General features: G+C 44.6%; 1 protein-coding gene across 2 annotated transcripts in view; it reads right to left on the bottom strand.

The window, feature by feature from the left end:
- NGEF (neuronal guanine nucleotide exchange factor) overlaps nucleotides 1–26922 on the bottom strand; it is an 850900-nt gene that overhangs the window by 416260 nt on the left and 407718 nt on the right. For both annotated transcript variants that reach the window (XM_069213776.1, XM_069213777.1), the window contains one exon: nucleotides 12416–12705. In XM_069213776.1, coding sequence (XP_069069877.1) covers nucleotides 12416–12705 — 290 coding nt within the window. The remainder of the gene's footprint in view (nucleotides 1–12415; nucleotides 12706–26922) is intronic.

Below are 26922 nucleotides of genomic sequence, written 5' to 3'. Positions count from 1 at the left end.
GAACGATTCACTGGGTCATAATGGACTCGTGTAAGTGACTGACGATACTAAACCCTTTTTTTGACTGTCAGTTGTTATAGGCAAGAGCCAATTGATTTTGTATATGGAGAAGCATCATTTTTTCACTAGGTCCTGAAGAAGCGTCATTGGATCCTTTTGGACCACACAGACGCGAAACATGTCGACCCTATCTTGAGGTGGGTCTAGCAGTTTCTTGACCACCTTGTTATGTGCGATACAGTTAGAGAGTGGTCGAACATTATCTCGATTTCACTCTCCTGATTATTGTTTTAACCTTGGCCTGGACCACGCATGAATAAAGATAATTCTTAGTGAGATTCTTTGAGCCAATTTTATCTCTTCCTTTTTGCACTCTCCTTTTTCCCTCTCTCCCTACTTGTAGGAGGCTGGAATGGCTTGTAGTGAGTACCAAGGGGTACTTGCACCTTACACCAGGCCCAGTTATCCCTTATTAGTGTATAGGGTGTCTAGCAGCTTAGGCTGATAGATAATGGTAGCTTAGCAAAGCAGCTCAGGCTGAACTAGGAGACGTGTGAAGCTACTACAGTACCACTTAGTGTCATATGCACAATATCATAAGAAAACACAATACACAGTTATACTAAAAATAAAGGTACTTTATTTTTATGACAATATGCCAAAGTATCTTAGAGTGTACCCTCAGTGAGAGGATAGGAAATATACACAAGATATATATACACAATAGCAAAAATATGCAGTATAGTCTTAGAAAACAGTGCAAACAATGTATAGTTACAATAGGATGCAATGGGGAAACATAGGGATAGGGGCAACACAAACCATATACTCCAGAAGTGGAATGCGAACCACAAATGGACCCCAAACCTATGTGACCTTGTAGAGGGTCGCTGGGACTATTAGAAAATAGTGAGAGTTAGAAAAATAACCCTCCCCAAGACCCGGAAAAGTGAGTGCAAAGTGCACTAAAGTTCCCCTAAGGACAAAATAGTCGTGTTAGAGGGAGAATGCAAGGAAAACACAAATCAGCAATGCAACAACGATGGATTCCTGTCTGAAGGTACCTGTGGAACAAGGGGACCAAGTCCAAAAGTCACAAGCAGCTCGGAGATGGGCAGATGCCCAAGAAATGCCAGCGGTTGGTGCAAAGAAGCTCTTACTAGGCTGAAGAACTGTAAATACTGCAGGAACGCCAAGGGCTAGAGACTTCCCCTTTGGAGGATGGATCCCCCACGCCTTGGAGAGTCGTGCAGAAGTATTTTCCCGCCGGATGGACGCCAACAAGCCTTGCTACACGCAAATCGTGCGTTTGGCGTTTTTGGACGCTGCTGGGGCCCAGGAGGGACCAGAAGGTCGCAAATTGGACCTGCAGAGAGAGGGGACGTCGAGCAAGACAAAGAGCCCTCACTGAAGCAGGTAGCACCCGGAGAAGTGCCAGAAACCGGCACTACGAGGATGCGTGAAACGGTGCTCGCCGAAGTTGCACAAAGGAGTCCCCCGTCGCCGGAGACCAACTTAGAAAGTCGTGCAATGCAGGTTAGAGTGCCGTGGACCCAGGCTTGGCTGTGCACACAGGATTTCCGCCGGAAGTGCACAGGGGCCGGAGAAGCTTGCAAAGTCGCGGTTCCCAGCAATGCAGCCCAGCGAGGTGAGGCAAGGACTTACCTCCACCAAACTTGGGCTGAAGAGTCACTGGACTGTGGGGGTCACTTGGACGGTGTCGCTGGATTCGAGGGACCTCGCTCGTCGTGCTGAGAGGAGACCCAAGGGACCGGAGATGCAGCTTTTTGGTGCCTGCGGTTGCAGGGGGAAGATTCCGTCGACCCACGGGAGATTTCTTCGGAGCTTCTGGTGCAGAGAGGAGGCAGACTACCCCCACAGCATGCACAAGCAGGAAAACAGTCGAGAAGGCGGCAGGATCAGCGTTACAGAGTTGCAGTAGTCGTCTTTGCTACTATGTTGCAGGTTTGCAGGCTTCCAGCGCGGTCAGCGGTCGATTCCTTTTCAGAAGGTGAAGAGGGAGATGCAGAGGAACTCGGCTGAGCTCATGCATTCGTTATCTAAAGTTTCCCCAGAGACAGAGACCCTAAATAGCCAGAAAAGAGGGTTTGGCTACCTAGGAGAGAGGAAAGGCTACTAACACCTGAAGGAGCCTATCAGCAGGAGTCTCTGACGTCACCTGGTGGCACTGGCCACTCAGAGCAGTCCAGTGTGCCAGCAGCACCTCTGTTTCCAAGATGGCAGAGGTCTGGAGCACACTGGAGGAGCTCTGGACACCTCCCAGGGGAGGTGCAGGTCAGGGGAGTGGTCACTCCCCTTTCCTTTGTCCAGTTTCGCACCAGAGCAGGGGCTAAGGGGTCCCTGAACCGGTGTAGACTGGCTTATGCAGAATTGGGCACATCTGTGCCCAACAAAGCATTTCCAGAGGCTGGGGGAGGCTACTCCTCCCCTGCCTTCACACCATTTTCCAAAGGGAGAGGGTGTCACACCCTCTCTCAGAGGAAGTTCTTTGTTCTGCCATCCTGGGCCAGGCCTGGCTGGACCCCAGGAGGGCAGCTGCCTGTCTGAGGGGTTGGCAGCAGCAGCAGCTGCAGTGAAACCCCAGGAAGGGCAGTCTGGCAGTACCAGGGTCTGTGCTACAGACCACTGGGATCATGGAATTGTACCAACAATGCCAGGATGGCATAGAGGGGGCAATTCCATGATCATAGACATGTTACATGGCCATATTCGGAGTTACCATGGTGAAGCTACATATAGGTAGTGACCTATATGTAGGGCACGCGTGTAATGGTGTCCCCGCACTCACAAAGTTCAGTGAATTGGCTCTGAACAATGTGGGGGCACCTTGGCTAGTGCCAGGGTGCCCTCACACTAAGTAACTTTGCACCTAACCTTTACCAGGTAAAGGTTAGACATATAGGTGACTTATAAGTTACTTAGTGCAGTGTAAAATGGCTGTGAAATAACGTGGACGTTATTTCACTCAGGCTGCAGTGGCAGGCCTGTGTAAGAATTGTCAGAGCTCCCTATGGGTGGCAAAAGAAATGCTGCAGCCCATAGGGATCTCCTGGAACCCCAATACCCTGGGTACCTCAGTACCATATACTAGGGAATTATAAGGGTGTTCCAGTAAGCCAATGTAAATTGGTAAAAATGGTCACTAGCCTGTCAGTGACAATTTGAAAGTAATGAGAGAGCATAACCACCGAGGTTCTGGTTAGCAGAGCCTCAGTGAGACAGTTAGGCACCACACAGGGAACATATACATGCACACCTATGAGCACTGGGGCCCTGTGTGACAGGGTCCCAGTGACACATACATATAGGCCACAAACCTATGAGCACTGACACATAACAACCATACTGAAAACATGGTGTTTTCACTATGAGCACTGAGGCCTGGCTATCAGGATCCCAGTGAGACAGTGAAAACAGTGACAAACACCCTGACATACACTCACAAACAGGCCAAAAGTGGGGGTAACAAGGCTAGAAAGAGGCTACCTTCTCACACAACCCCCCCCCAAACGAAGGACAATAAGGCTAACCTTGGCCAGTTGAGACTTTATTGTCTAAGTGGTGATAAGTAGAGAGTAGCTCTGCAATAGACTGGTTACTCCCTTTATCATCCACTATATGGTTACTTCCCTGTGGGGATGTAAACCACCCTGTTTGAAGTTTTTTAGCTAAGCAACAATGTGAAGATGTATTTTCAGAGTTTCTATCAGTAAGTTTTAGTTTAGAGCAGTGGGAATTGTCCACTGAACCTATTTGTAGTGATGGAAATGCCAGACAGGGATGCTGTCTCAGAAAAGCCATAGCTGGGCAAAAACTTTGTCCATCTGGCTGGAAGAGAGAACAGGGATGCTGTTTCTCTTGAGTTGGAGCAGGGCAGGGATGGTGTCCTATGAGCTCCACACTAGGGCAGGGATGCTGTCCTAAGTGTTGTGAGGTAGTGCAGGGTTTCTGCACTAAAGTTTCTCTGGGAGGGTTGGAGGGATGCTCCATGTTAACTAAAATGGTGCTGTTTTTCTCACCAATGTTAGTTATCCCACAGAGAGGTACTTCCACCTCAGGGAGTCCAGCTTTGCCAGCTGATGATTCCCTTGGAACAGGTGCCACCCCAGGAGAGGTTTCTCCCACCACAGGAATAGTATCCTGAATGGTAGGGTGGTTAGGGGATACTGTGATACCCTTTTTACCTGTTGATGGAGAGGGATCCTGAGTTTTCAGGCCTTCTCTCCTTTGCTTTTTCATTTCAGTAGAAATGAGAGGGAACAATTCCTCAGGGATGCCCAGCATGGCTGCATGGGCATAAAACTCTACATCAGCCCAACCTGAGGCCTCTAGGTCATTACCTAAGAGACAGTCTACAGGTAAGCTAGGTGATACCACCACCTGCTTAGGGCCAGTAACTCCACCCCAACTAAACTGAATTATAGCTAAGGGAAGAAACTTAGTGGAGTTATGGACATCAATAATCTTATACTGTTGTCCAATGATGTGTTGTTCAGGAGGCACTAGGTTTTCAGTCACCAAAGTGAAACTGGCACCTGTGTCCCTGTAGGCCAAGGCCTCAACACCATTTATTGAAACTGTCTGCCTGTACTTATCCATTGTAAGGGGACAAGCAGCCAGTGTGGCAAGGCCAGTGCCACTAGGTGTGACAGAAACTGTCTTGGGACTGATTACATCAGTTTCCACTATGGACCCATAAGTGAACCCAACTACACCCTTTGCTTGACTGTTGCCAGCAGTCCCACCACTAGTACCACTACTGCTAGGGGCACTAGATCTTGATGTATTAGTGGTGGTAGGCTCAGGGGGTTTACCTGGACAGGACTTATCCCCTGGCCTATGGCCTCTGTTTTTACACACAAAGCACCAAGGCTTTTTAATGTGTGCAGGTTGGGAAGAAGAGGAAGAATTTGTTTTATCCCCACCCTCTGAAGAGTGTTTAAGATTTGAAGTGGGATCTTTGGTTTTACCCTTATCCCCATGCTTATCTTGAGATTTTTCACCATCTTTCTTCTTATTGCCATCTTTGTCACCCCCTGTATGAACTTTTCTGTTCACCCTTGTTCTGACCCATTTGTCTGCCTTCTTTCCCAATTCTTGGGGAGAGGTCAGATCAGAGTCTACCAGGTACTGGTGCAACAAATCAGACACACAATTATTAAGAATATGCTCTCTCAGGATTAAGTTATACAGGCTGTCATAATCAGTAACTTTACTGCCATGTAACCACCCCTCCAAGGCCTTCACTGCCTGGTCAATGAAATCAACCCAGTCTTGTGAAGACTCCTTTTTGGTATCTCTGAACTTGATCCTGTACTGTTCAGTGGTTAAGCCATAACCATCCAGGAGTGCATTCTTAAGAACTTGGAAATTGTTAGCATCATTTTCTTTTACAGTAAGGAGCCCATCCCTACCTTTTCCAGTAAATGATAGCCATAGGATAGCAGCCCACTGCCTTTGAGGGACATCCTGTACAGCACAGGCCCTCTCAAGTGCAGCAAACCACTTGTTAATGTCATCCCCCTCCTTGTAAGGGGGAACTATCTTATGCAGATTCCTGGAATCATGCTCTTTTGCAGGATGACTATGGGGAATACTGCTGCTGCCACCATGGGTATCTAAACCCATTTTCTGTCTTTCCCTCTCTATTTCTAAAGACTGTCTATCCAAATCCAGCTGTTGCTTCTTGAGCTTCAGTCTGGTTTGCTCCACTCTCAATCTATTGAGCTCCCTTTCCAACAATCTGTCATCAGGGTGGGTGGGAGGGACATTTCTAGATACAGAGGTATGATGGGAATGAACAGAAGGAGACCTGTCCCTTACAGAGGGCACCCTAACAGCTTGGCTACCAGTATAATGTGAGAGCACATCATCAGTATGATGTGATTCAACCTCTGTACCAACTATGCTAGACTGTCTAGTAATGGGCAGGCTGAGAAGTTTCTTTCCTGAACCTTTTCCTGGGGGAGTCCCTGGATCAGATTGAGAACCATTAGCTACTTTTTCTACAGATTGGGCACTTATGGCCTTATCCTGTACTCTAAGCATATTAATTAACAGTTCTAAAGAAGGATTCTTCCCTACACTCAAACCTCTCTCTATGCAGAGACTCCTTGCTCCTTTCCAGCTAAGGTGATCATATGCAAGTTTGGACAGTTCAACTTTTTGGCCTGTGCCAGACATTTTTTAGAGAGAGTTAAAGTGATAGACAAAGAGAAAAAAGTTTTCAGAACTTTTTGGAAAGACAGAAAAAAACTTTTTAAACTTTTAAGAACTTTTTGAAAGTTTAGAAGTACTTTTCAGCACTTAGAAAAGAGTGAAAAGAGGAAATGCAAAACTTTTTGGCTATGTGTATATACACTGACCTTGTTTTGTATATTTTTCTCTTATGAAAAGTACAATGACAAGAGTGGTAAGTAGTCTCAAGCACTTATCCCACCACTGCACAACCAATGTAGGAGGCTGGACTGGCTTGTAGTGAGTACCAAGGGGTACTTGCACCTTACACCAGGCCCAGTTATCCCTTATTAGTGTATAGGGTGTCTAGCAGCTTAGGCTGATAGATAATGGTAGCTTAGCAAAGCAGCTCAGGCTGAACTAGGAGACGTGTGAAGCTACTACAGTACCACTTAGTGTCATATGCACAATATCATAAGAAAACACAATACACAGTTATACTAAAAATAAAGGTACTTTATTTTTATGACAATATGCCAAAGTATCTTAGAGTGTACCCTCAGTGAGAGGATAGGAAATATACACAAGATATATATACACAATAGCAAAAATATGCAGTATAGTCTTAGAAAACAGTGCAAACAATGTATAGTTACAATAGGATGCAATGGGGAAACATAGGGATAGGGGCAACACAAACCATATACTCCAGAAGTGGAATGCGAACCACGAATGGACCCCAAACCTATGTGACCTTGTAGAGGGTCGCTGGGACTATTAGAAAATAGTGAGAGTTAGAAAAATAACCCTCCCCAAGACCCGGAAAAGTGAGTGCAAAGTGCACTAAAGTTCCCCTAAGGACAAAATAGTCGTGTTAGAGGGAGAATGCAAGGAAAACACAAATCAGCAATGCAACAACGATGGATTCCTGTCTGAAGGTACCTGTGGAACAAGGGGACCAAGTCCAAAAGTCACAAGCAGCTCGGAGATGGGCAGATGCCCAAGAAATGCCAGCGGTTGGTGCAAAGAAGCTCTTACTAGGCTGAAGAACTGTAAATACTGCAGGAACGCCAAGGGCTAGAGACTTCCCCTTTGGAGGATGGATCCCCCACGCCTTGGAGAGTCGTGCAGAAGTATTTTCCCGCCGGATGGACGCCAACAAGCCTTGCTACACGCAAATCGTGCGTTTGGCGTTTTTGGACGCTGCTGGGGCCCAGGAGGGACCAGAAGGTCGCAAATTGGACCTGCAGAGAGAGGGGACGTCGAGCAAGACAAAGAGCCCTCACTGAAGCAGGTAGCACCCGGAGAAGTGCCAGAAACCGGCACTACGAGGATGCATGAAACGGTGCTCGCCGAAGTTGCACAAAGGAGTCCCCCGTCGCCGGAGACCAACTTAGAAAGTCGTGCAATGCAGGTTAGAGTGCCGTGGACCCAGGCTTGGCTGTGCACACAGGATTTCCGCCGGAAGTGCACAGGGGCCGGAGAAGCTTGCAAAGTCGCGGTTCCCAGCAATGCAGCCCAGCGAGGTGAGGCAAGGACTTACCTCCACCAAACTTGGGCTGAAGAGTCACTGGACTGTGGGGGTCACTTGGACGGTGTCGCTGGATTCGAGGGACCTCGCTCGTCGTGCTGAGAGGAGACCCAAGGGACCGGAGATGCAGCTTTTTGGTGCCTGCGGTTGCAGGGGGAAGATTCCGTCGACCCACGGGAGATTTCTTCGGAGCTTCTGGTGCAGAGAGGAGGCAGACTACCCCCACAGCATGCACAAGCAGGAAAACAGTCGAGAAGGCGGCAGGATCAGCGTTACAGAGTTGCAGTAGTCGTCTTTGCTACTATGTTGCAGGTTTGCAGGCTTCCAGCGCGGTCAGCGGTCGATTCCTTTTCAGAAGGTGAAGAGGGAGATGCAGAGGAACTCGGCTGAGCTCATGCATTCGTTATCTAAAGTTTCCCCAGAGACAGAGACCCTAAATAGCCAGAAAAGAGGGTTTGGCTACCTAGGAGAGAGGAAAGGCTACTAACACCTGAAGGAGCCTATCAGCAGGAGTCTCTGACGTCACCTGGTGGCACTGGCCACTCAGAGCAGTCCAGTGTGCCAGCAGCACCTCTGTTTCCAAGATGGCAGAGGTCTGGAGCACACTGGAGGAGCTCTGGACACCTCCCAGGGGAGGTGCAGGTCAGGGGAGTGGTCACTCCCCTTTCCTTTGTCCAGTTTCGCGCCAGAGCAGGGGCTAAGGGGTCCCTGAACCGGTGTAGACTGGCTTATGCAGAATTGGGCACATCTGTGCCCAACAAAGCATTTCCAGAGGCTGGGGGAGGCTACTCCTCCCCTGCCTTCACACCATTTTCCAAAGGGAGAGGGTGTCACACCCTCTCTCAGAGGAAGTTCTTTGTTCTGCCATCCTGGGCCAGGCCTGGCTGGACCCCAGGAGGGCAGCTGCCTGTCTGAGGGGTTGGCAGCAGCAGCAGCTGCAGTGAAACCCCAGGAAGGGCAGTCTGGCAGTACCAGGGTCTGTGCTACAGACCACTGGGATCATGGAATTGTACCAACAATGCCAGGATGGCATAGAGGGGGCAATTCCATGATCATAGACATGTTACATGGCCATATTCGGAGTTACCATGGTGAAGCTACATATAGGTAGTGACCTATATGTAGGGCACGCGTGTAATGGTGTCCCCGCACTCACAAAGTTCAGTGAATTGGCTCTGAACAATGTGGGGGCACCTTGGCTAGTGCCAGGGTGCCCTCACACTAAGTAACTTTGCACCTAACCTTTACCAGGTAAAGGTTAGACATATAGGTGACTTATAAGTTACTTAAGTGCAGTGTAAAATGGCTGTGAAATAACGTGGACGTTATTTCACTCAGGCTGCAGTGGCAGGCCTGTGTAAGAATTGTCAGAGCTCCCTATGGGTGGCAAAAGAAATGCTGCAGCCCATAGGGATCTCCTGGAACCCCAATACCCTGGGTACCTCAGTACCATATACTAGGGAATTATAAGGGTGTTCCAGTAAGCCAATGTAAATTGGTAAAAATGGTCACTAGCCTGTCAGTGACAATTTGAAAGTAATGAGAGAGCATAACCACCGAGGTTCTGGTTAGCAGAGCCTCAGTGAGACAGTTAGGCACCACACAGGGAACATATACATGCACACCTATGAGCACTGGGGCCCTGTGTGACAGGGTCCCAGTGACACATACATATAGGCCACAAACCTATGAGCACTGACACATAACAACCATACTGAAAACATGGTGTTTTCACTATGAGCACTGAGGCCTGGCTATCAGGATCCCAGTGAGACAGTGAAAACAGTGACAAACACCCTGACATACACTCACAAACAGGCCAAAAGTGGGGGTAACAAGGCTAGAAAGAGGCTACCTTCTCACACTACTCACTTGCGGGAAAGTGAGGCATCATCAAAAAGAACTCTGGCAAAGAGCCCCCCTATGGGTGGTGCCCGTCAGACATTGCACCGCCGGTCTGACGAGGAGCTTGTCCGATGATGAAGCATGACACCCACGTGGGTGTGTGAGGACTCTTGCTCCTAGTAAGTAAATAGGACCCCCTAGTACTCACCCTGTTCTGTTCTTTTCTTGCTCTTCAGGAACAGTGTATTACATTATTAGCTATGGTTACTGGAGGGTATACACTGGACCTTTAATCCTCCAAATCCCCTGATTTTTTGACAGGTTCAGGACCTCCCAGCCACTATGTGGGGGGGGGGGGGGGGGGGGGGATCTTTTCCCGAATGGAGACATCACCCATTTATGGCTCGTATAATGGCGCCTTCTGTATCAAGTGGTAAAACCAGTGCACTTAAGAAGAAACCACCTCTTTGCTCTCCATAGGGCCTATTATACTGCCAAGAAACTGGCAAAATTAAAAGATGCAGGGAATACAGGTTGCAGGAAATGCAGCTTAGTTAAGGCTGATGACCTCTACATGGTTGTACTCTGCCCTCGTATTCAGGATTTCTGGGCAGAGGTCGGTAACGTGTTAAATGAGATATTCCACCTGCAGATAGATGTAAGCCCGGAGTTGATTTTCTTTGGATGGTCACCTAATGTGGAAACTTCATATGGACACAGAAGAAACCTGCTGTTTTACTTGATGTTACTGGGCAGAATGGAGATCTGTAAACAATGGACATCCTTGAAGGCCCCCTCCAAGGTCGAATGGTTGAACGCAGTAGCCTACATATAAAAGATGAAATCTAATCGAACCCATGCAAAAAAGGTTGGAAAGATGTGGACCGTCTGGATAAGGTGGTTGGAGGGAAAGGCAGGGCACATTACTAACACAGTGGCAGCCAGGCAAACTGTCCGATGATTAGAGCCATATGGGATTAAAACATGGTGATGGGTGGGACCACCCGTTAGTCTTGTTTTCTTCCCTGGCTTTCCTTTCTGAGAACCTCGATCTTCCTGGGGCCATCTTCACACCAACAGTGAAAGATCTTGGAAATCATTATGGAAGTGTACAAGGCAAATGAGGACACAAAAAAAAAAAAAAAAATTAAACAATATTTAGGATGTAATTCTTTTTATCAGACAGTATTTAGCCTGTGATATCCTACAGGGACATACACACAATACTCAATCAGACAAAACATATTTTATATAATCACAGAGAATACTGTCCCAGAATTTAAACTTGTCATTGTGACTGTTAATTTTTCGTTTACTACATAGGCTCTAATCACAGTGTATGAGTATATCAGGCTTTCTTCTAGGATGACATTCAAGACAGAAAGAGTGTACAAGCTACACATGTTCTCTGTGAAAAGTTTGCAAACTATAATTACAACCTTTGTTATAATGGGCAACATCAGCATGATAAGGTCCATCAAACACTGTGCCAGTAGAAACAAAAACAACTTTGCCCAGCAGAGAAACTCAGACAGCAAACCTGTTCAGGAGAAATAATATGGCAAGAGAAATATTATTCCTGAGATGCTGGTTATATTATTTTACTTGGTTAATTAGAATGGTATCCTTCACAAATAAGGCCCTTTGATACCCATACATGCCGGTTTGTGAAACCTTTCCACTGTGTAAGGAGGGGGTGGGTCTTTGGTACCGAGCACAGCAGGATGCACTTTTAATTCACTGTCTCAAATCCCCTCTCCTCCAAACCCCTCCCGTGTGTCCCCAAAAACAAATCTTTTGAGGTTGGCGATGATGACCCGGGAAGGATTTACATCTTGTATTGGATGTCAGCTGAGCAGAACCTCCAAACAATGAGCTGGAAACCTGCTCTCTGCGGGGGTTTCAAGCTAATTCCGTGCACCGTGAAATATCAGCTTCTCACAGAGTGACCCAATGGGAGCCGATATCATGAGACACACGGTGGCACCATGTGAGTTGGAAGGACTGGATAGCCCTCTTATTTAAAACAATCCTATGATGAAATGATATTCCTAAATGGAAGGACCATGAGAAAATTTGCTCTGTCGACCCCCAAAATGTAGCTCTGTCAAAAGAAAGTGGCCCATAATAACACTGAAGCAAGAGAATAAGGCATCTGCAGAATAAAGTAATGCCTCTCAAAACAAATGTGCTGGGGGATGGATGCTCTTCAGAAATATTCTACTGGACACAAAAAGCTACCCTGAACACTCTTCCAGATGGGTAGTGCTCCCTAGATATGTGATATCCTAGATCCCCCCCCCAAAAAAAAAGAAGTATTATACTGGCAAAAAACATACTCCACAGAAATACAGTGCTGAACAATAATGCTTCTCCAGAATACTGTGGCAGTAAATAATGCCCATCAAGAAACAGTGTCAGATGACAATGCCCCTTAGAAATCTGTGCCAGGAAACAAAGTATGTTGGAGTACTTCTTGAAATAAATAATGTTTCATATTTACACTGTCTCAGAAACAAATATTCATAATTGATAATATGCCAGCATAAACATAACGATATTCCCCAAAACCACAGTGGCAGACAATGACATTAAAAAATAATAGCTGTGTCCTATAGGAATATTGTAGTGGCTTAGTGGTTGAATATTGCTCTGTATGTATCTTGCTCTAACTGAACAGAAATGTTGTTCCAGTGGAAAAAAATGACTTATCAGCATGAATACTGTGATAGGTAAAAATTACCCTTTAAACAATATCTCTCTGGAATACTATATCAAAAAATAAGTGGGGTGGAATAGGTACACGGCACATTAACCAAAGAATAAATAACATCTCCTTACCTCTTGCAGTTTGACCTCTTCTGGTTTGAGGATGTCTAAGACCTTGCTGCTCCGGATCTCTGGAAGATCTTGCCAAAGGTTGAAGCCGGAGCCAGGGTTGGAGTTGAGGAGTCGGCTGGGAGGAAGGGTGCTCTGAGTTCCTTGAGCATTCAGGGGTGATGCTTCCACCTGACTCACTGAGTCATCTGAGGAGAGCTGGATAGGTGGCGTTTGACCGTATGCATCCTGTTGCCGTCGTGTTTCAATCTGATGCAGGGTGGATTTGTCACGGTATTCCTGGTACAAGAGTTCTGTTGGAAAGCAGTAGCCAGATTGTAATATTTTACATATACACAATGCTGTTAGCTGTCTGTTAGATGATGTTGCCTTTGTCTACCGTGTGCAGAAAATGGTTATAACAGACAATTTATTACAATGTTTTTGCAGCAATAGCGTCTTTAGAAGGTTTCAGGGGCTCTGACTTCAGCTTTGTGTGAGTGGTACTATGGGCCAGATGTAGCAAATGTTTTTACCCATTCTGTGTCTATGGGAAAAAGTGTTGGTACATATGGCCCTATGAGTGGTTGCTATTACTTTGTTGCTGTGGCTCAATCTAGAAAAAAATTGGTGTGCTAAAAGGCACAGTAATTCACAGACCCGGAGCAACTAGGAATGTGGACATGTGCTCAAGAGCATGGAGGTCAGTTTGTAATAATCGCAAGACTGCAAGTTCTAGCAGTTGTGCCGTGGAGAGACCAATGGCAGTGATTCCTGTTTTTAAGATGTTTAAGGCAGGAAGCAAAGATGTATCTAATAATTACAAAGTTTCAAAATGCGTGAGGGACAAAGTGTTAAAGAGAGGTACTATGGATTTCACTGGTGAACAGACTTCGTGGATGTGTAGGAACTGGGTATAGTTGTGGACTGAACATTTGTTGCTAGTTGTTTGATGTCAGAGCTTACAGTTTGTATTCCCGTCTTCCAGTCATTTAGAGATTAAGAGCAGGTAGCTATGCAGTGCTGGGTGTTGACTAGTGAGAAGAAGCTTGGATGAACAGTATAGGAGAGGCGTGCTTGCAGAAACATCTCTATATTAATGAGGAGGGTAAGGCAGGAGTTAAAACATACATTTTTGTGGAAACCTGCTTTGATGCATGCATTGCTGTTATGCACTGCTGTGCAGTAACATTAATAAAATGCACTGTCAATGTATTTGATAATGTCTAGACCCCAGCCCACTTGTACAGGTCCAGTGAAGTGAGGAAATTATGGGAAGATGAGGCACTGGGTTCATGGCCAGTCAAGAAAGGTACCAGCGAGCATGCCATCCAGACAGACACTTCTATATTATTCTGAGAAGGCAGGAGACCAATCCCACTGACTTAGGTGCATGACAGTACATGTCAGGGAAAGAGGGGGCTTCTATGTGCAGCAGGTGGGATTTCACTTGTTTAGAGGACGAGTTTAAAGAAATTTATATACAAAAGGACAAAACCTGTTGGTGCAATTTTTAGATCCGCTTGTGGACCAATGCATAGAGTATCTTGCCCATCTCCTGCCACAACCTTAAGAGGTATGATGTGCTGTCAGCTATGGGTCTCCTGAAGTGTGCCACTAAAAGGACATAATGTATGGATTTGTCTTTGTCTTTTATCTCTTCACTGTGTTTTTTATTCTTGTTTGACACATGTGATTATATTTGTATAAGAGTAATTTATTACTATCTTTGCCTACTATAGTTATACAATAATATCTGCACGGACTTGAGTGGAGTGCCACCCTTAATATTTTACTGTCTGTATTTTCCTTATCAGTGGAATAAGAAGGTAATTACACGCCCCGACCATGCACAGTTTTCTCAGCAATACTTTTATTACAAATCTTGCAGTGATGTTATCAATGATACCATAGAAGATGCATGGTGACAGGTTGAGTTATAGTTACCTGAAGGCATGAGTTATAGTATCTGAAGATAAGTATAACTATAACTGCTGAATTTCTATGGTTTTGTGTGTTTAGAATCTGAACCTAAATATAACGTCCCTGTAACCTTTGTTTTTGTTTGTGAATTTTTAAGGTTTTTAAATTCTATTTCCTAATTGTAACATCGCCGTGACCTTTGTTTTTTTCAGTGGATTTCTAAGGTTTTTTAATGTAAAGTAATATTCAACTACCATACGTTAACCCAACAGCAGCCACACATAGACTTTGGCCATGTGCGTTTGGGAGTTGGCCGAAGGGCCTGGCCTGTGGCCAACCCCCCACATGCAGCCAGCACCACACTGTTGATCTGTGCGTGGGTGTTTTTTTTAATTAGGGTCTGATCTGCAGATCTGTCTTGGATTCACATGGGGGTGGGGGGCTGCGCTGAGTGCCGTGGATGATATGCTGATCCTTGTTCATACCTCACTGACCCCACTATCAGTCCCATGGGGTTAGGGTACCTCTATCCTGACCCCTTCTACCACTTTTAACTTTTATTTCCTGAGGTGGTGGATTGATATATATCACACGGAAAGGGTGCATGTGTGACACTCTCCCCCTCCTCAGTCAGAATTTGGCCTCAGGGACCCTATCCCCGTGGGCCCGGCTGTGAAAATGAAAGGGGGCCACATGGCTCCCTTCCCAGGCCAATCTCGGCCCTCGAGGACCCCATCCCCCGGGGCCTAGCCTTAGTAATAGTGGAAGGGAGGCACACAGCACCACTCCCAGGCTTATTACTGCCCTGGAACCTCCATCCAAGAGGCCTGGCCGTGGAAAAAGAGAAATGGGAGGGGCTATGCAGCTCCCATCCCGGAGCGATTAAAAGCTCTGGGGGATGGGGACCCCATCCCCCAGTGCCGTCTCCAGCATCGTCCCAGGGTGCCCACAATGGGACAAAGTCGTTTCCCTGCTTGCACTGGGATCTCTGAGGCCAAATTAGTCCAGGAAGAGGAACTTTGTGCCCCTCTCCCCTTTTATCATATGGCTGGCCCAGGGAGATGTTGTCAGTAGGTCCAGAAATTGGCCTAGGAAGGGTGACTATGTGCCCACTCCCCATTTATAATATGGCTGAGCCCCAATAGATGGGGTCCCTGGGGCCCAAATCAGTCTGGGGAGGAAGGTTGCGTGCCTTCTCCCCCATAAACGCAGCAGCAGTCCCCGGGGGATGGGGTCCCCTGTGCCAAAAATGGCTGAAGAGGGGTTCCCTCCCTCCTCAAAAAAAAAAAAAACTGGTGAGTCCCGAGGGAATGGTTGTCTGGGGGCACAATCAGCCTGGGGAAAGGGGTTACATGTCCCCCTCCTGAGTTGGCTGCCTTTGGTGGGTTGGCCACAAGCAAACTCCCCACAGTGGGCAGCCAAAGGCCATAGGTGGCATGGGCCCCGCTACCATCCCCGCATTGCGCACTTCCAAAAGGCTGTGATGGAGTGGTGAAAGGCTTTTGTCATTTTACAGCTCGACAAGGATAGCACTGGGACAATCCTATGCTTAAAGATTTTGTTGTACAAATGGCAAAAGACTTTGTCGCTTTCTAGCTCTGCATGGATGGTACTCTCCAACATTTCAATTAGCCCCAGGGAAATGGTGGTCCTCGAGGCTGCACGGGGCCGGGTGCCCCCCGCATTTGATAATAGTGTATTAGGCCTTGGAGAGGCACTGGTCCCCCCACATTATATCTTCTGCCCTGTGGAGGTGGCGGTCCTCAGGGCTGTGGAGCCCCTCCTCCCCGTTCAAAATTTCAGTGCCCTTGTATAAAACAAGCTCAGGATCCACCGCAACTCCTGCTGAAAATTTTATAACAAAAATGCTTTTTCTGCTCTGGGAGGAGGGGGTTATCATCTGTGAGGGTCTCAAGATACTGTCAATGGGCACAGGGAGATTAAGTGATTTGATCAGAATCACAGGATGTTGCGCTAAAGTGGAGGCTCAAACCCAGACCTCCAGCTCCTGAGGCGGTCGCTCTGACCGCTGCGCTACATCCTCTCCGTCAACCAGAGTGAAGGGTGAGGTGTGTACCTACCCTGGTCTCTTTTCTTTTTTAAATCTTTTTTTCCACGACTCAGCTGAAGTTGAGCCCCAACAGGGTTGCCAACACTTCCTTGTTGAAGTGTTGTCAGCCAATCAGATCTCAGCACGAGATTGGGAGGGTTTACGGAGCATTCACGTCCCTATATACACATTTGATTTTTCTTCAATTTCTCAAAAACTGCTGAACTGAATGACACCAAATAACAAAAAGGGCACTTTCTGGACAAAGGGCTACCTTTTTGCCAAATTTGGTGCAACTTCATCCAGTGGTTCGGGTGCTATTCCTGTTCCAAATCCCTATGGAAAAATGCATGGGGAAACAGCGTTTTGGGACCCCCCTTTTTTCTCAGTCCCCACTTGACAGATCACCCCGACACTCTCCAGACAGAAGCTGAAGTGAGTGTTGTATTTGTTTGGAAATTTTTGTGAAGATTCAAATGGTGCCAAAGTTATCAGCAAAACAAAATAAGTTTTTTCTATAGAACCTTGGTCCTAACTATAACTACCTAGTGGAGACCGCCACTAGGAATATATATATCTTACCCATACCTCAAGTAAAACTAAAAACTGCCCTGCTAGATTTAATTTAGGACCATTTGTGAGTTTCTAAATATATATATATGTGTATATATATATATATATATATATATATATATATATATATATATATAGAGAGAGAGAGAGCGCGCGCGCAAATGCACACTGGCTGCTTTCCTGCCTACACAGGACGGTATTCATAAATCTATTTAAAGACTTGGATTTACTTTGCTTACTCCATGTGGAGGAACTTGGTGATTGTATTGGCATCAAACGTGATAAAGGCAAAGGCATAAAACAAGACATGCAAGTCCTGATGATGGTGGGTGAATATACTGATGTTTGGATAATCCCAAAGATCGATGAACACCTTAGATTACTATATCAAACAGAGTTATGTTTTGAGCAACGGAATGGTTATTTAGAATCTGGGACTGGTTGGCGAGGTTGATGATGTGGAAGTGGCTGTGAGATCTAAGGGCCTTCTGGCGGCTTCTGCGCCTGTCTAATGAATTAACAGCATTCCCTCTCCCCCCGCCAAGTACATCGAATAACATATCCCTGTTAGGCTGTAGTGCCTGAATTGCCGCACTCCCTAAAACCTTGTTTCAATCTATAGTGTATTAATATAGTATAATAATAATATGGTGTACAGTGACCATGCAGGTGCTAATCCTTGAAAGGTTCCTTTTCACTCTTCTCTAATTACTTTGACTGATATAGCACTCTTGTGTAAACTGCATCATTTGCTCCCAATGTGCAACTCTTGCTTTTTTTGGTTTTCATGCTGTGGAGTCGGTGAAAAACAGTCTAACAATCATCAATGAGCATCCTGTTGGATCTAAGATTCCATTTCTAGACTAAAGGCTTTTGTACATCTCTGCGTTAATTTATATTCTGCCTCGTAAAACTACTAGATAAGAATATGACATGAACTAATATTTTTTTGAAGTTCAGAAAGACTTTAGGCAAGTAGGAAAGTTCTCTACAAATTAGCATCCATGCAGCCTAGACCATGCCGTTGAATTTATTGGCATCAATTTAGTTTTTAAGTGATAGATAAATGTTTATAATGTTTTAAGATCCAGAATACATGATGCAAATATAAATGTTTATATATATATATATATATATATATATATATATATATATATATATATATATAGCGCATTTGCTCAAGTTTTTAAGTTTTCTAATTCTAAAAGGGTCGGAGCTCAGACTTGACTTGAACTAGAGACAATATCAAACCATTTGTAAAACTGCTTAGCAATGCAATTCCACAATTGTTTGCCTTGCAATAAAATCCATTTAGGCATAAATGAAGGGATGAATGATGTCACATTAAAGGGGGCATTATGACTTCGGCGGACTGTTTACACCATCTGCCGAAGTCCCGACGGGCAGGTTGCTGCCAGTGCAGCCGCCTTCCTGGGGGCCCCATTAAGAGTTTCCCGATGGATTAGCGGGCGGAAACTATGTTTACGCCCGCTGGGCCAGAGGGAAACAGCCTACAGCATTGTCTCCGTTTCATAATAGAGCAAGCAGCAATGCTGCAGTGCGCTGGGTGTACAAGCACTTGTTGTGATTTACACTGTCTGCAAAGCAGACAGTGAAGATTGCAACAGGGCTGGCCAGGGGGGCCCCGGCACTGCCCATGCCAAGTGCATGGGCCCCCCACCCAGTCTCTGCCAGCAGTTACAAGGCGGTGCTACCGCCATGTAAATGCCGGCGGAGAAGGGACTTATGATCCCCAGGACAGCGCTGCCCTGGTGCATTAGGACTACCAGACCGACATAAAGTCTAAATCTGGTGGCACTGGCGGTCTGACCGTGGCACGACCGCCATGGTCGTAATGTGGCTGTCAGAACGCCACTGCGACCCTGGTGGTCTCAAGATCGCCAGGGTTGTAATTGGGCCCTTATGTCTTAAAACAACGTTGACGTCAAACAAAGCAACATTCTATGTGTGCCTATTTATGATTTTCGGCAAAGCAGGCGTGGCCTGTGTTTATTTTTTTCCTCTACACTGTATGGTCCCTTTAATATAGCGTAAAAATAATTTACATTTTTTAAATTATTTGCTCTATTACATTACAGTCCAAAGGAAAATATATGGATTTTGCTGATTTTTACAATTTTTACTGGCATTGACATAAAAATACATCCAATGCCATTACAACACTGGCCAAGTGGCATCCCTTCTATTTCAGTATTCATATTGAAGGTGATAATTGCTTTTCATCAATTATGTGACTAGGCATGATGGAGTGCAACCCAAATTTAGGAAATGGCCAAAGAGAGCACCAGTGCTTAATTTGAGCTGGTGGTTGCTGGTCACCACATCAGCGTCCATTTTTGGGGACCAGGACTTATTTTTCTTCATTAGACTAACGCAAACTAAGGGAGAAAAAAAAACACAAACAGGGGAAAGAACGATGGAAAAACATTGCCAAAAAACAAAGCAACTATGAAAAAGAACCCAAAAGAATAAGATAAAGAGGTAGGGACTGTCTGGTTGAAAGACGCATGAAGGGAAATCAAGCCCAGTCCCGGCTTTATGGGTGGGACAGCACTGGGCACTGACCTTGAAGGGGCACTGACCAAGGGATGCAGGGCCAGAGGAGGCTGGCAGCAGGGAAGCAATGTTTGTATTTAATAGCACCGCCCTCAGGCTTCTGAGCAGGACTTTGGGCACTTACTCTTTTTTACAAATGAAATACTGGGAAAAGCAGGATTTAAATTTGTAACTAACCGTGTATTCCACAGAGGAACTTTGGGCATTTCAAAGAGAGTGATGGAGACTTCTTTGGACTCAACACATTCAACCCTACAGGACTGCGAAATATGGGAAATCAGAGGAGAAACATTTTATTATGTGCAGTGCTTAATTTGTACCAAAATAAAAATCTTAAGTACTGGGGCACACAAATTTGCCCAGGAGGTCAGGGCAGCATGCACAACCAAATGGACTAGCCATTGCTTCCAAATGCCAGTATAAACACTTCCTGCTAATCATTTTTTAGGTATAGGTAATCGTTAAAATGATACCCTCATTTCAGAAATGGATAGGGTGCACCACCATGTGGTAAACTTTCATTTTGTTAAGAATTAAGTGCCAGTGCCCAACACCAGCACAAATTAAGCACTAGCTGCTCCACTGCTTGTCTGATCATAATGATGTTTTGGCAAAGTGATGCTTTAGCATCGGCAGAGGGACACTATTTCAATTGAGCATAAACTGTGCAAGTATTATCCACCCACTGGCAAAACTGCATTGTTGCCTGCATTTCTCTCTATGTCACCCGTCCTCAGCGAAAGGTAGCAATGAGAATCTTTAATACATTGCTCCTATTTCCTATTTATTTTATTTCATGATTTGGAACTCCAAAGAGGTCCAAATGTACACAAATCATCAAAACAATACATAAAATAAGAATATAATCAATAGAGGATATAAAACAAGGTTATCTTTAAAGTACAATACAATCAGGTCTCTACCCATCACTTATGTCTTAGAATACCGTTCTCTATTTATGTATATCGAACAACAGTCGCAAAGAAAACTTCTGTATGATCGCTTTAGTTCTCAACCCCTCTAGCCAATTACACAAATATGATCAAATGCAAAGCGTTATGATAAATGAAAGATAGGTTAGAGCCCAGCAGCATTATACAAAATAACAATTCCTTACCAATCTATAGTGAATAAAGTGCATTGATCCTAAGATAATAGCTTCTGGGAGGGGCCTGCACATCACGTCCCTGCATATAAAGTAAAATATGCTTCAAAATAATTCATTAGGAAAGTACATTCCGTCATGTCCACCAATAGATAATCAAATCAATAAAGATTTTAAAAGGACTTAAAAAAATGAAAAGTCCTAAAACAAAATATTTAATTCCGAGGGTGTACATCACTTTCAAAACCTCTCCTGCTGAACACATATTAAAATTCAAGAAAAGCGGTTTCAGCAATTTTTTCCTTTATTTAACTAAGGAGGGACAAACAAATAGCACATGCTTAAAATTCTGTACCCCCATCTGACAGAGATCACAAATGTTCGAGGATCCATCCCACTTGGAGGTTAAATCTTTAAGAGGTAATCTATCTAATCTCAACAAGATGAAAAAGCGCCGTACTCCATGTGGTAAATTCCAGAATAAATATGGTTGAGGATATTTAAAAATCACTGAATTGGTTAAAGGCCTAAGCCTCCTCTTTTGGCGACAAGACTCAATATCCAACAGGGAACTTTTACCCCTTATAGCCTCTTTTAGGCTCTTTTTAAATGGCAAGCGTGGTTGAGATAAGGTAAGATCAACATCTAACTCAAGCAATTGCACAGCATAGTTATAATTTCTAAAAAACTGCGATTTTTCTCTTAGCGTGCCGAATATTTCTTTGTATACTAAATGTCTTAGGGTGGATTCTGCACTATGATCTAAGCAGAATGCCCTCCGGATTACTGCAGCTAGGCCTTGTGTATAAACACTCTTAATGATGAATTCAAGCCTTAAGACTGCTACAGATACCAAATTATTACAAGAAACCAAGCTTCTTAAACTCCGTCCTTCTATCTTATTTAAAAACTCCCATTTACACAGTTCAATTCCTTCTATGGCATACAGAAGGGTGGGCGGAATATTTGCTTGATAAACTGATAATATATGACAGAAATGCTTCCGGACAACTGCATTATAAAAGGCCAATATACAGTGTGCCTGAGACAGAGTGCCTTGCTAACATTATTCAGTATATGGTCTTGATCACTAAGTGAACAAGAGAAGGTTTTTCCCAGGAAGCAGTAGGATTTCAACCGCTCCAACCCCTGCTGACCCACAGACCAGGAGAAATTAATTTTTTACAAGATTTATTCCCTAAAAAGCATACCACTTGAGGCTTTAACGCATTGAGTTTTAAATGATGCTGCTTGGTGTAATCATTTACGGTAGCCAGACGCCTATTTAGATCAAGCACCACTATATCATCAGCATAAAGGAGGCAATAAATCGAACAGCCTCCAATTTTAGGCGCAAGGCCTTGAGTATTCCCTAAAGCGGAGGTCAGATCATGGATATATATGGAAAAAAGAAGGGGTGCCAGCAGGCAGCCCTGTTTTAAACCATTTTTTATTTTACAAATTCAGCAGAAAGACCCTGCTCACCACCTAAGAGCACTTTACAACATGTAGAAGAGTGCAGGGCTATAACTAAGTGCAACAAATTTACAGGAACACTCAATTTAAATAATTTCTTCCATAGAGTCTTACAATACATTGCTCTGTGCTGACCCCTGCTGGTGGCAGCTCAAAGCATACCTCGCATGTGTTCCAGTCAGCCCAGCATTGGTAGTGATGGTGGGACAGGCTTCATATTTAATTCCACTAAAAGGAGTAGAGTTGCACTTTAGTGTAAGCATGGCACAGTGATCCCAACAAATCAATGGTCTGCGACGTTGAAACGCCAGCCGATTGTTCCTCATAGCCAGACCTGAAGCAACTCTGCCATTCTCCTCATTTTTCTCTGTCAGCTCCACCAATATTTCATTTCCTGAGGAGATTATTTGGTTTTCCTATTGACTTTGATGCAGGCCGTATGTAATGTCGGAACAGGGACTGCGCAATAAAAGTCTATGCCGCTTCCATCAGATTTTCAGGCCTCAGAGCTTCGCTCCACATCTTACCTACCTGGCACCATCAAATTTAATTAAACGCCTCACAGTTACTAGTAATCAGCTTTAAAGAGAACCGAGGCACTGCCAACCCCACAAAGTTTCTTGTTTAGAGGATAACTGCTGGGAGTGGAATAAGTATGTGTCTGGAGACAACACTGCACTTTTCTAGCAGGCACACATTTGGCTTTTAATCATGTGGCGGCTTCTGTCTGAAACATCACACACACTGGCCACTGCAGCCAAATCCAAATTCAAAGCAAACGTTTATACCCTTTGGATTTACCATCTCAAAACTGAAGCACAAAGCAGAAGCTAGAACATAAGTCTCTGTGGAAATATGAAAAAATAAACTCATTAAATAAACTCATTTTAAAAATATATTATAATATGACATAACAATGAACTATTTCTAGCTGTTAAATTGTCATTTGTACAACAGGCACCTGTATTTACAGTGCCACAAAGGTTAATTCACAAAAGCCTCTTTGGGTGACCAGATAATGGAATGTTTGATATTCTGATGCTCTACATTGTATATGGAAGAGGAAACATTTCAATTTCTGCAGAAAGACAGGGGCTCTAAGTGTGAGACAAATCATGTGCTTAAGAAATAGAGACACGTTCCATTTTCTGAGCCTCGCTTGAGAGCGGTGAAATCTCTCTGCTTTGAAAAACCAACTTTGGCAAAGCACATAGTTCTGAATTGCATTTTTAGCCCTGAGTAAAATGCTTAATAAAAAAGAAGCCTTCTGCAGTGAAAAAAGACAATCAAATCAAATTAAATGTATCCTGTATACATTCTATCTATGAGGTTAAAAAAAAAAACCTTAATGCATGATGATTCAGCATAGTTTTGAGACGTAAAATAGTCCCTTGTGCATAGTCTGGCAAGCACTAAATATGAGGCAGAAGGATACATTAAACAGGCAATAGTATGAGGTGAAATAAATACACTCATTTAGGTAGAGCCAAAGCCCACTCTATGTATATTTTAAAGCACTGGTAAGCAGGGGGATTTAAGAAAGCGAACGTTTAAAGGCCAGGCTTAACATATAAGAAGTCAAAGCGTGCAACATAGCTGCTGTGTCTCCTAGATCCTAAACAGGAACATATATTTTAAATTAAATTGTATTTGCACAATTCGCGTGTGCTTTTTTAAGCTTTTCATGTAGAGTCATTTAGTTCATTGACTAAAAAAGCACACACTGCATATTTCGTTGCAAGATCGCGTCAGGAGTTCTAAGCTCTTTGTATTGTACGTGCTCTAGTTTAAATAGATATTGCTTATCACTTCATTCTCTATGGGGATAAGCCTTTGTTGAGATAGGAATGTGCCCTGCATGATATACAAGAGCCCCGAGGCCAGTGCTATCCATTGTGAATGCCTCTGGTTTGACATGGCACAAAACTGAGGAGCAGGACAGATTTCCCAGACAATAAGAGTGTATTGTCTGTTGCTGGTAGACATCAAGTCACTGAAGGGAGGAGCATAAAGACAGGGCTACCATTAGAAATTCCATGAGGACTTTTGTTAGTAAAGGGCTGCTGATTAGTTCTTTCTGAATGCTGCCATTATTTTGATACAAGCTGTGATAGTGGGGCTGCAGTTTCTTGTTGTGCAACGTGAGAAGTTTCTAGGTGTTGGGACAGGATTGTCTCCTGCATGGTGTACAATCGATTTCGCCTGTCGGAGTGCAGAACTGCAAGTCTCGTGGATCCTGTTTTTTTTTATTTTGCCAAGCCTAACACTAATCTAGATTGTGTTCAGAGTCCTACTCCAGTCTCTTGACATGAGAAAGATCCTAGACCTATACTGTGGCCAGGAGAGGTGCTCATGGCCTCATTGACAGACCGTGGACTACTTATTGTCCATGTCTTGGATTTAGCACAAAGAACAGAGGTGACAGTGTACCGTGTTTTTAATGAGTCTCTGAAGGCCTCCTGGTCCACTCAGGTAAAGTTCTGCTTCTTTTTGCTTACCCAGATCCTAACACGAACATCTAAAGTGTATGCTGCGGATGTCCATGTATGCTGCATGGTTAGTACAAGCATGGTATGCGTGAGTAAGGTAGTCCTATGGGATCCAGTTTGCATACCCAAGGCCCGACCTTTTGTAAAAGAGAAGCAAAGTTATTTCCCCCAGACAGTGGAAATATTTCTGACATTCCTGAAACCAGAGGAATAACACCTAAACACTGAAGTGTGTGAAGAGGAGACAAGGATCCTTTAGAGAGTCAACAGGGCCTTTTGCCAAGGAAGGAGCTGCAAATTAGTCTGTCTGCACTGCTATCTGGTGGCTGTGTGGAGTTAGGGGTGGGCATGTTGACTTGGTTGTGCATGGAGAAAAGAACACGTTAAGTGAGACCCAGACTTTTGTCTTTCCTTGATCACTCTTTCAGGAGGCTTATGACAGCCAGGTACAGAAAGCATGCACTTCTTTGTGCTTCTGTTGTGAGTGTTCCACACTGTAGAATACACCGCTGTGGGAAGCATCACTCTATACAAAGGCTGTGTCTGGAAGGCAGCCTGAAAATGGCACTTGAAGGGAGAACCACTGCAAAACTATTCTGGAATGCAAACAGTGGATACACATCTCCTGCCTGCTTTTCCTACATAAAAGTGAGACTCTGTTGCCCCACTTGTTCCAGTTTCAAGTCCTCTCTGCTCAAGAAAGGGAGTGCTTGCAGAGTACTCAGAGGACTGCTGTACAACCAGAGCTGGTGTATGACTGATACAAAGTTTCCCAGAGGTGACAGGACATCATCCAAGACTGATCCCTTCCTGGAAGAACTGCATACCTGAGTTGAAGTACCTTGAGGCCAGACTGCCTTCTGAAGAAGGGAAGGAGCCTGCCATCCCTGAATGAGGAATGACTGTCCAGGAGAAGTGAGGTGCAGCATGTCCCTGGTACTGTAAGGACTTTTGAAAAGAGAAGGTTTGAAGAGAGTGATCCGTGTACCCCAATGTACCCAAAGTCAGTTCCTGGTGAAAACTGGGACAACTTGACCTCAGATCACTGAAACCTGATTGAGAATATGATCCAAGTGCAGATCGTCCAGTGCATTGCCGAATTGTCAATAGGAAGATTGACCTTTGACACAGCAACAGACAAATGAATTAGGAGGGCTGGCTGAAAGCCCATATAGGTAGGCATATTATACAAATAATTTTCGAACAAAAAGTCTTGGCTGAGGTCAGACCTAAAAATTAACTTTAAAAATGTTGATTACACTTAAATTGAGTTGAAATTGCTACAGTAATAACGTCCTGACGTTCATTATTAGCTCTGACAATTTAAAAAATGTAAAATTTAAAAAGTGGTGTTTAAATCTTTTTTCTCTTTCGGCAACTGCGCAGAAATGTGTAAACGATTCATGGCAGGAAACGCTGCAATTTACCGACAGAACAGCTTAGCCATCCCTGGAGCACTCCTGGTCCAGGGATTTGTTCCACCTCTGCAACCTTTCCTTGCCCTCGCCCCAGGCACACACTTTCACAGGTCCTCTTCCCCCTTAGACCACGGCTCTTAGCGTCTCCGGTCCCTCGTCGCCCGTGCTCCGTACCAGTACAGGACCTCACTCTTTTTTTTGCTGGGGGGGGGGGGGGGCACCACCTCTGCCCGCCCGTGCACATCAACCCCTCATACTCTGTTGTAAATCCTACGCTGTCTCTACCATGGCCCACACCCTAATCTACCTTTTGTCTTCTTTACAGTGGGACCCATTTTGCCCCCGCACCACTGCCATATAGAGTCATATACTCTTAATCTCTTCTACTGAGGTTCGCGCGTGCACTGTGTACTTGAGTACAGAGGGGCCCCTTGACCTGTTTTACTGACCCAACTGCAAAAATATAAAGTATTTGTATAAGAATACGACAGACACAGATTACATTTGAAATGGATGAAAATAAAATTGCGATCACATCAAAACGATGCTTTTTCTGCTCGACATGTGGTCCTCGCTTTGCGTAAACATGGAGAACTGCTGATTTTTATATTCAAACAACTTTTCCCTTATATCTTTAAAGAAAATTACTTTCTAAATACGTTTTTTTATTAAGTCGTCTTTGTTCCGAGATTTTTTTTTATTGCTAACCATGTATTTAACCAACGATTTTTTTTTTTGTGCAAACCTGTTAATCAGCCAGTGACTAACCTCAGTAGATAAAACGGTCTCCCTACTGCTTCATTTTATTTACCAGATGCAGGGTGACGAGCTGTCCCGGATTTACCGGGACAGTCCTGTTTTTTCAACAGCTGTCCCAACAGATTTCGGGTCATTTATCTCATGTACCGGTTTTTATGGAG

Source organism: Pleurodeles waltl, chromosome 11, assembly GCF_031143425.1.
Source record: "Pleurodeles waltl isolate 20211129_DDA chromosome 11, aPleWal1.hap1.20221129, whole genome shotgun sequence".
In the NCBI taxonomy this organism is placed as follows: Eukaryota; Metazoa; Chordata; class Amphibia; order Caudata; family Salamandridae; genus Pleurodeles; species Pleurodeles waltl.
This window is presented reverse-complemented; position numbering and strand designations above follow the sequence as displayed.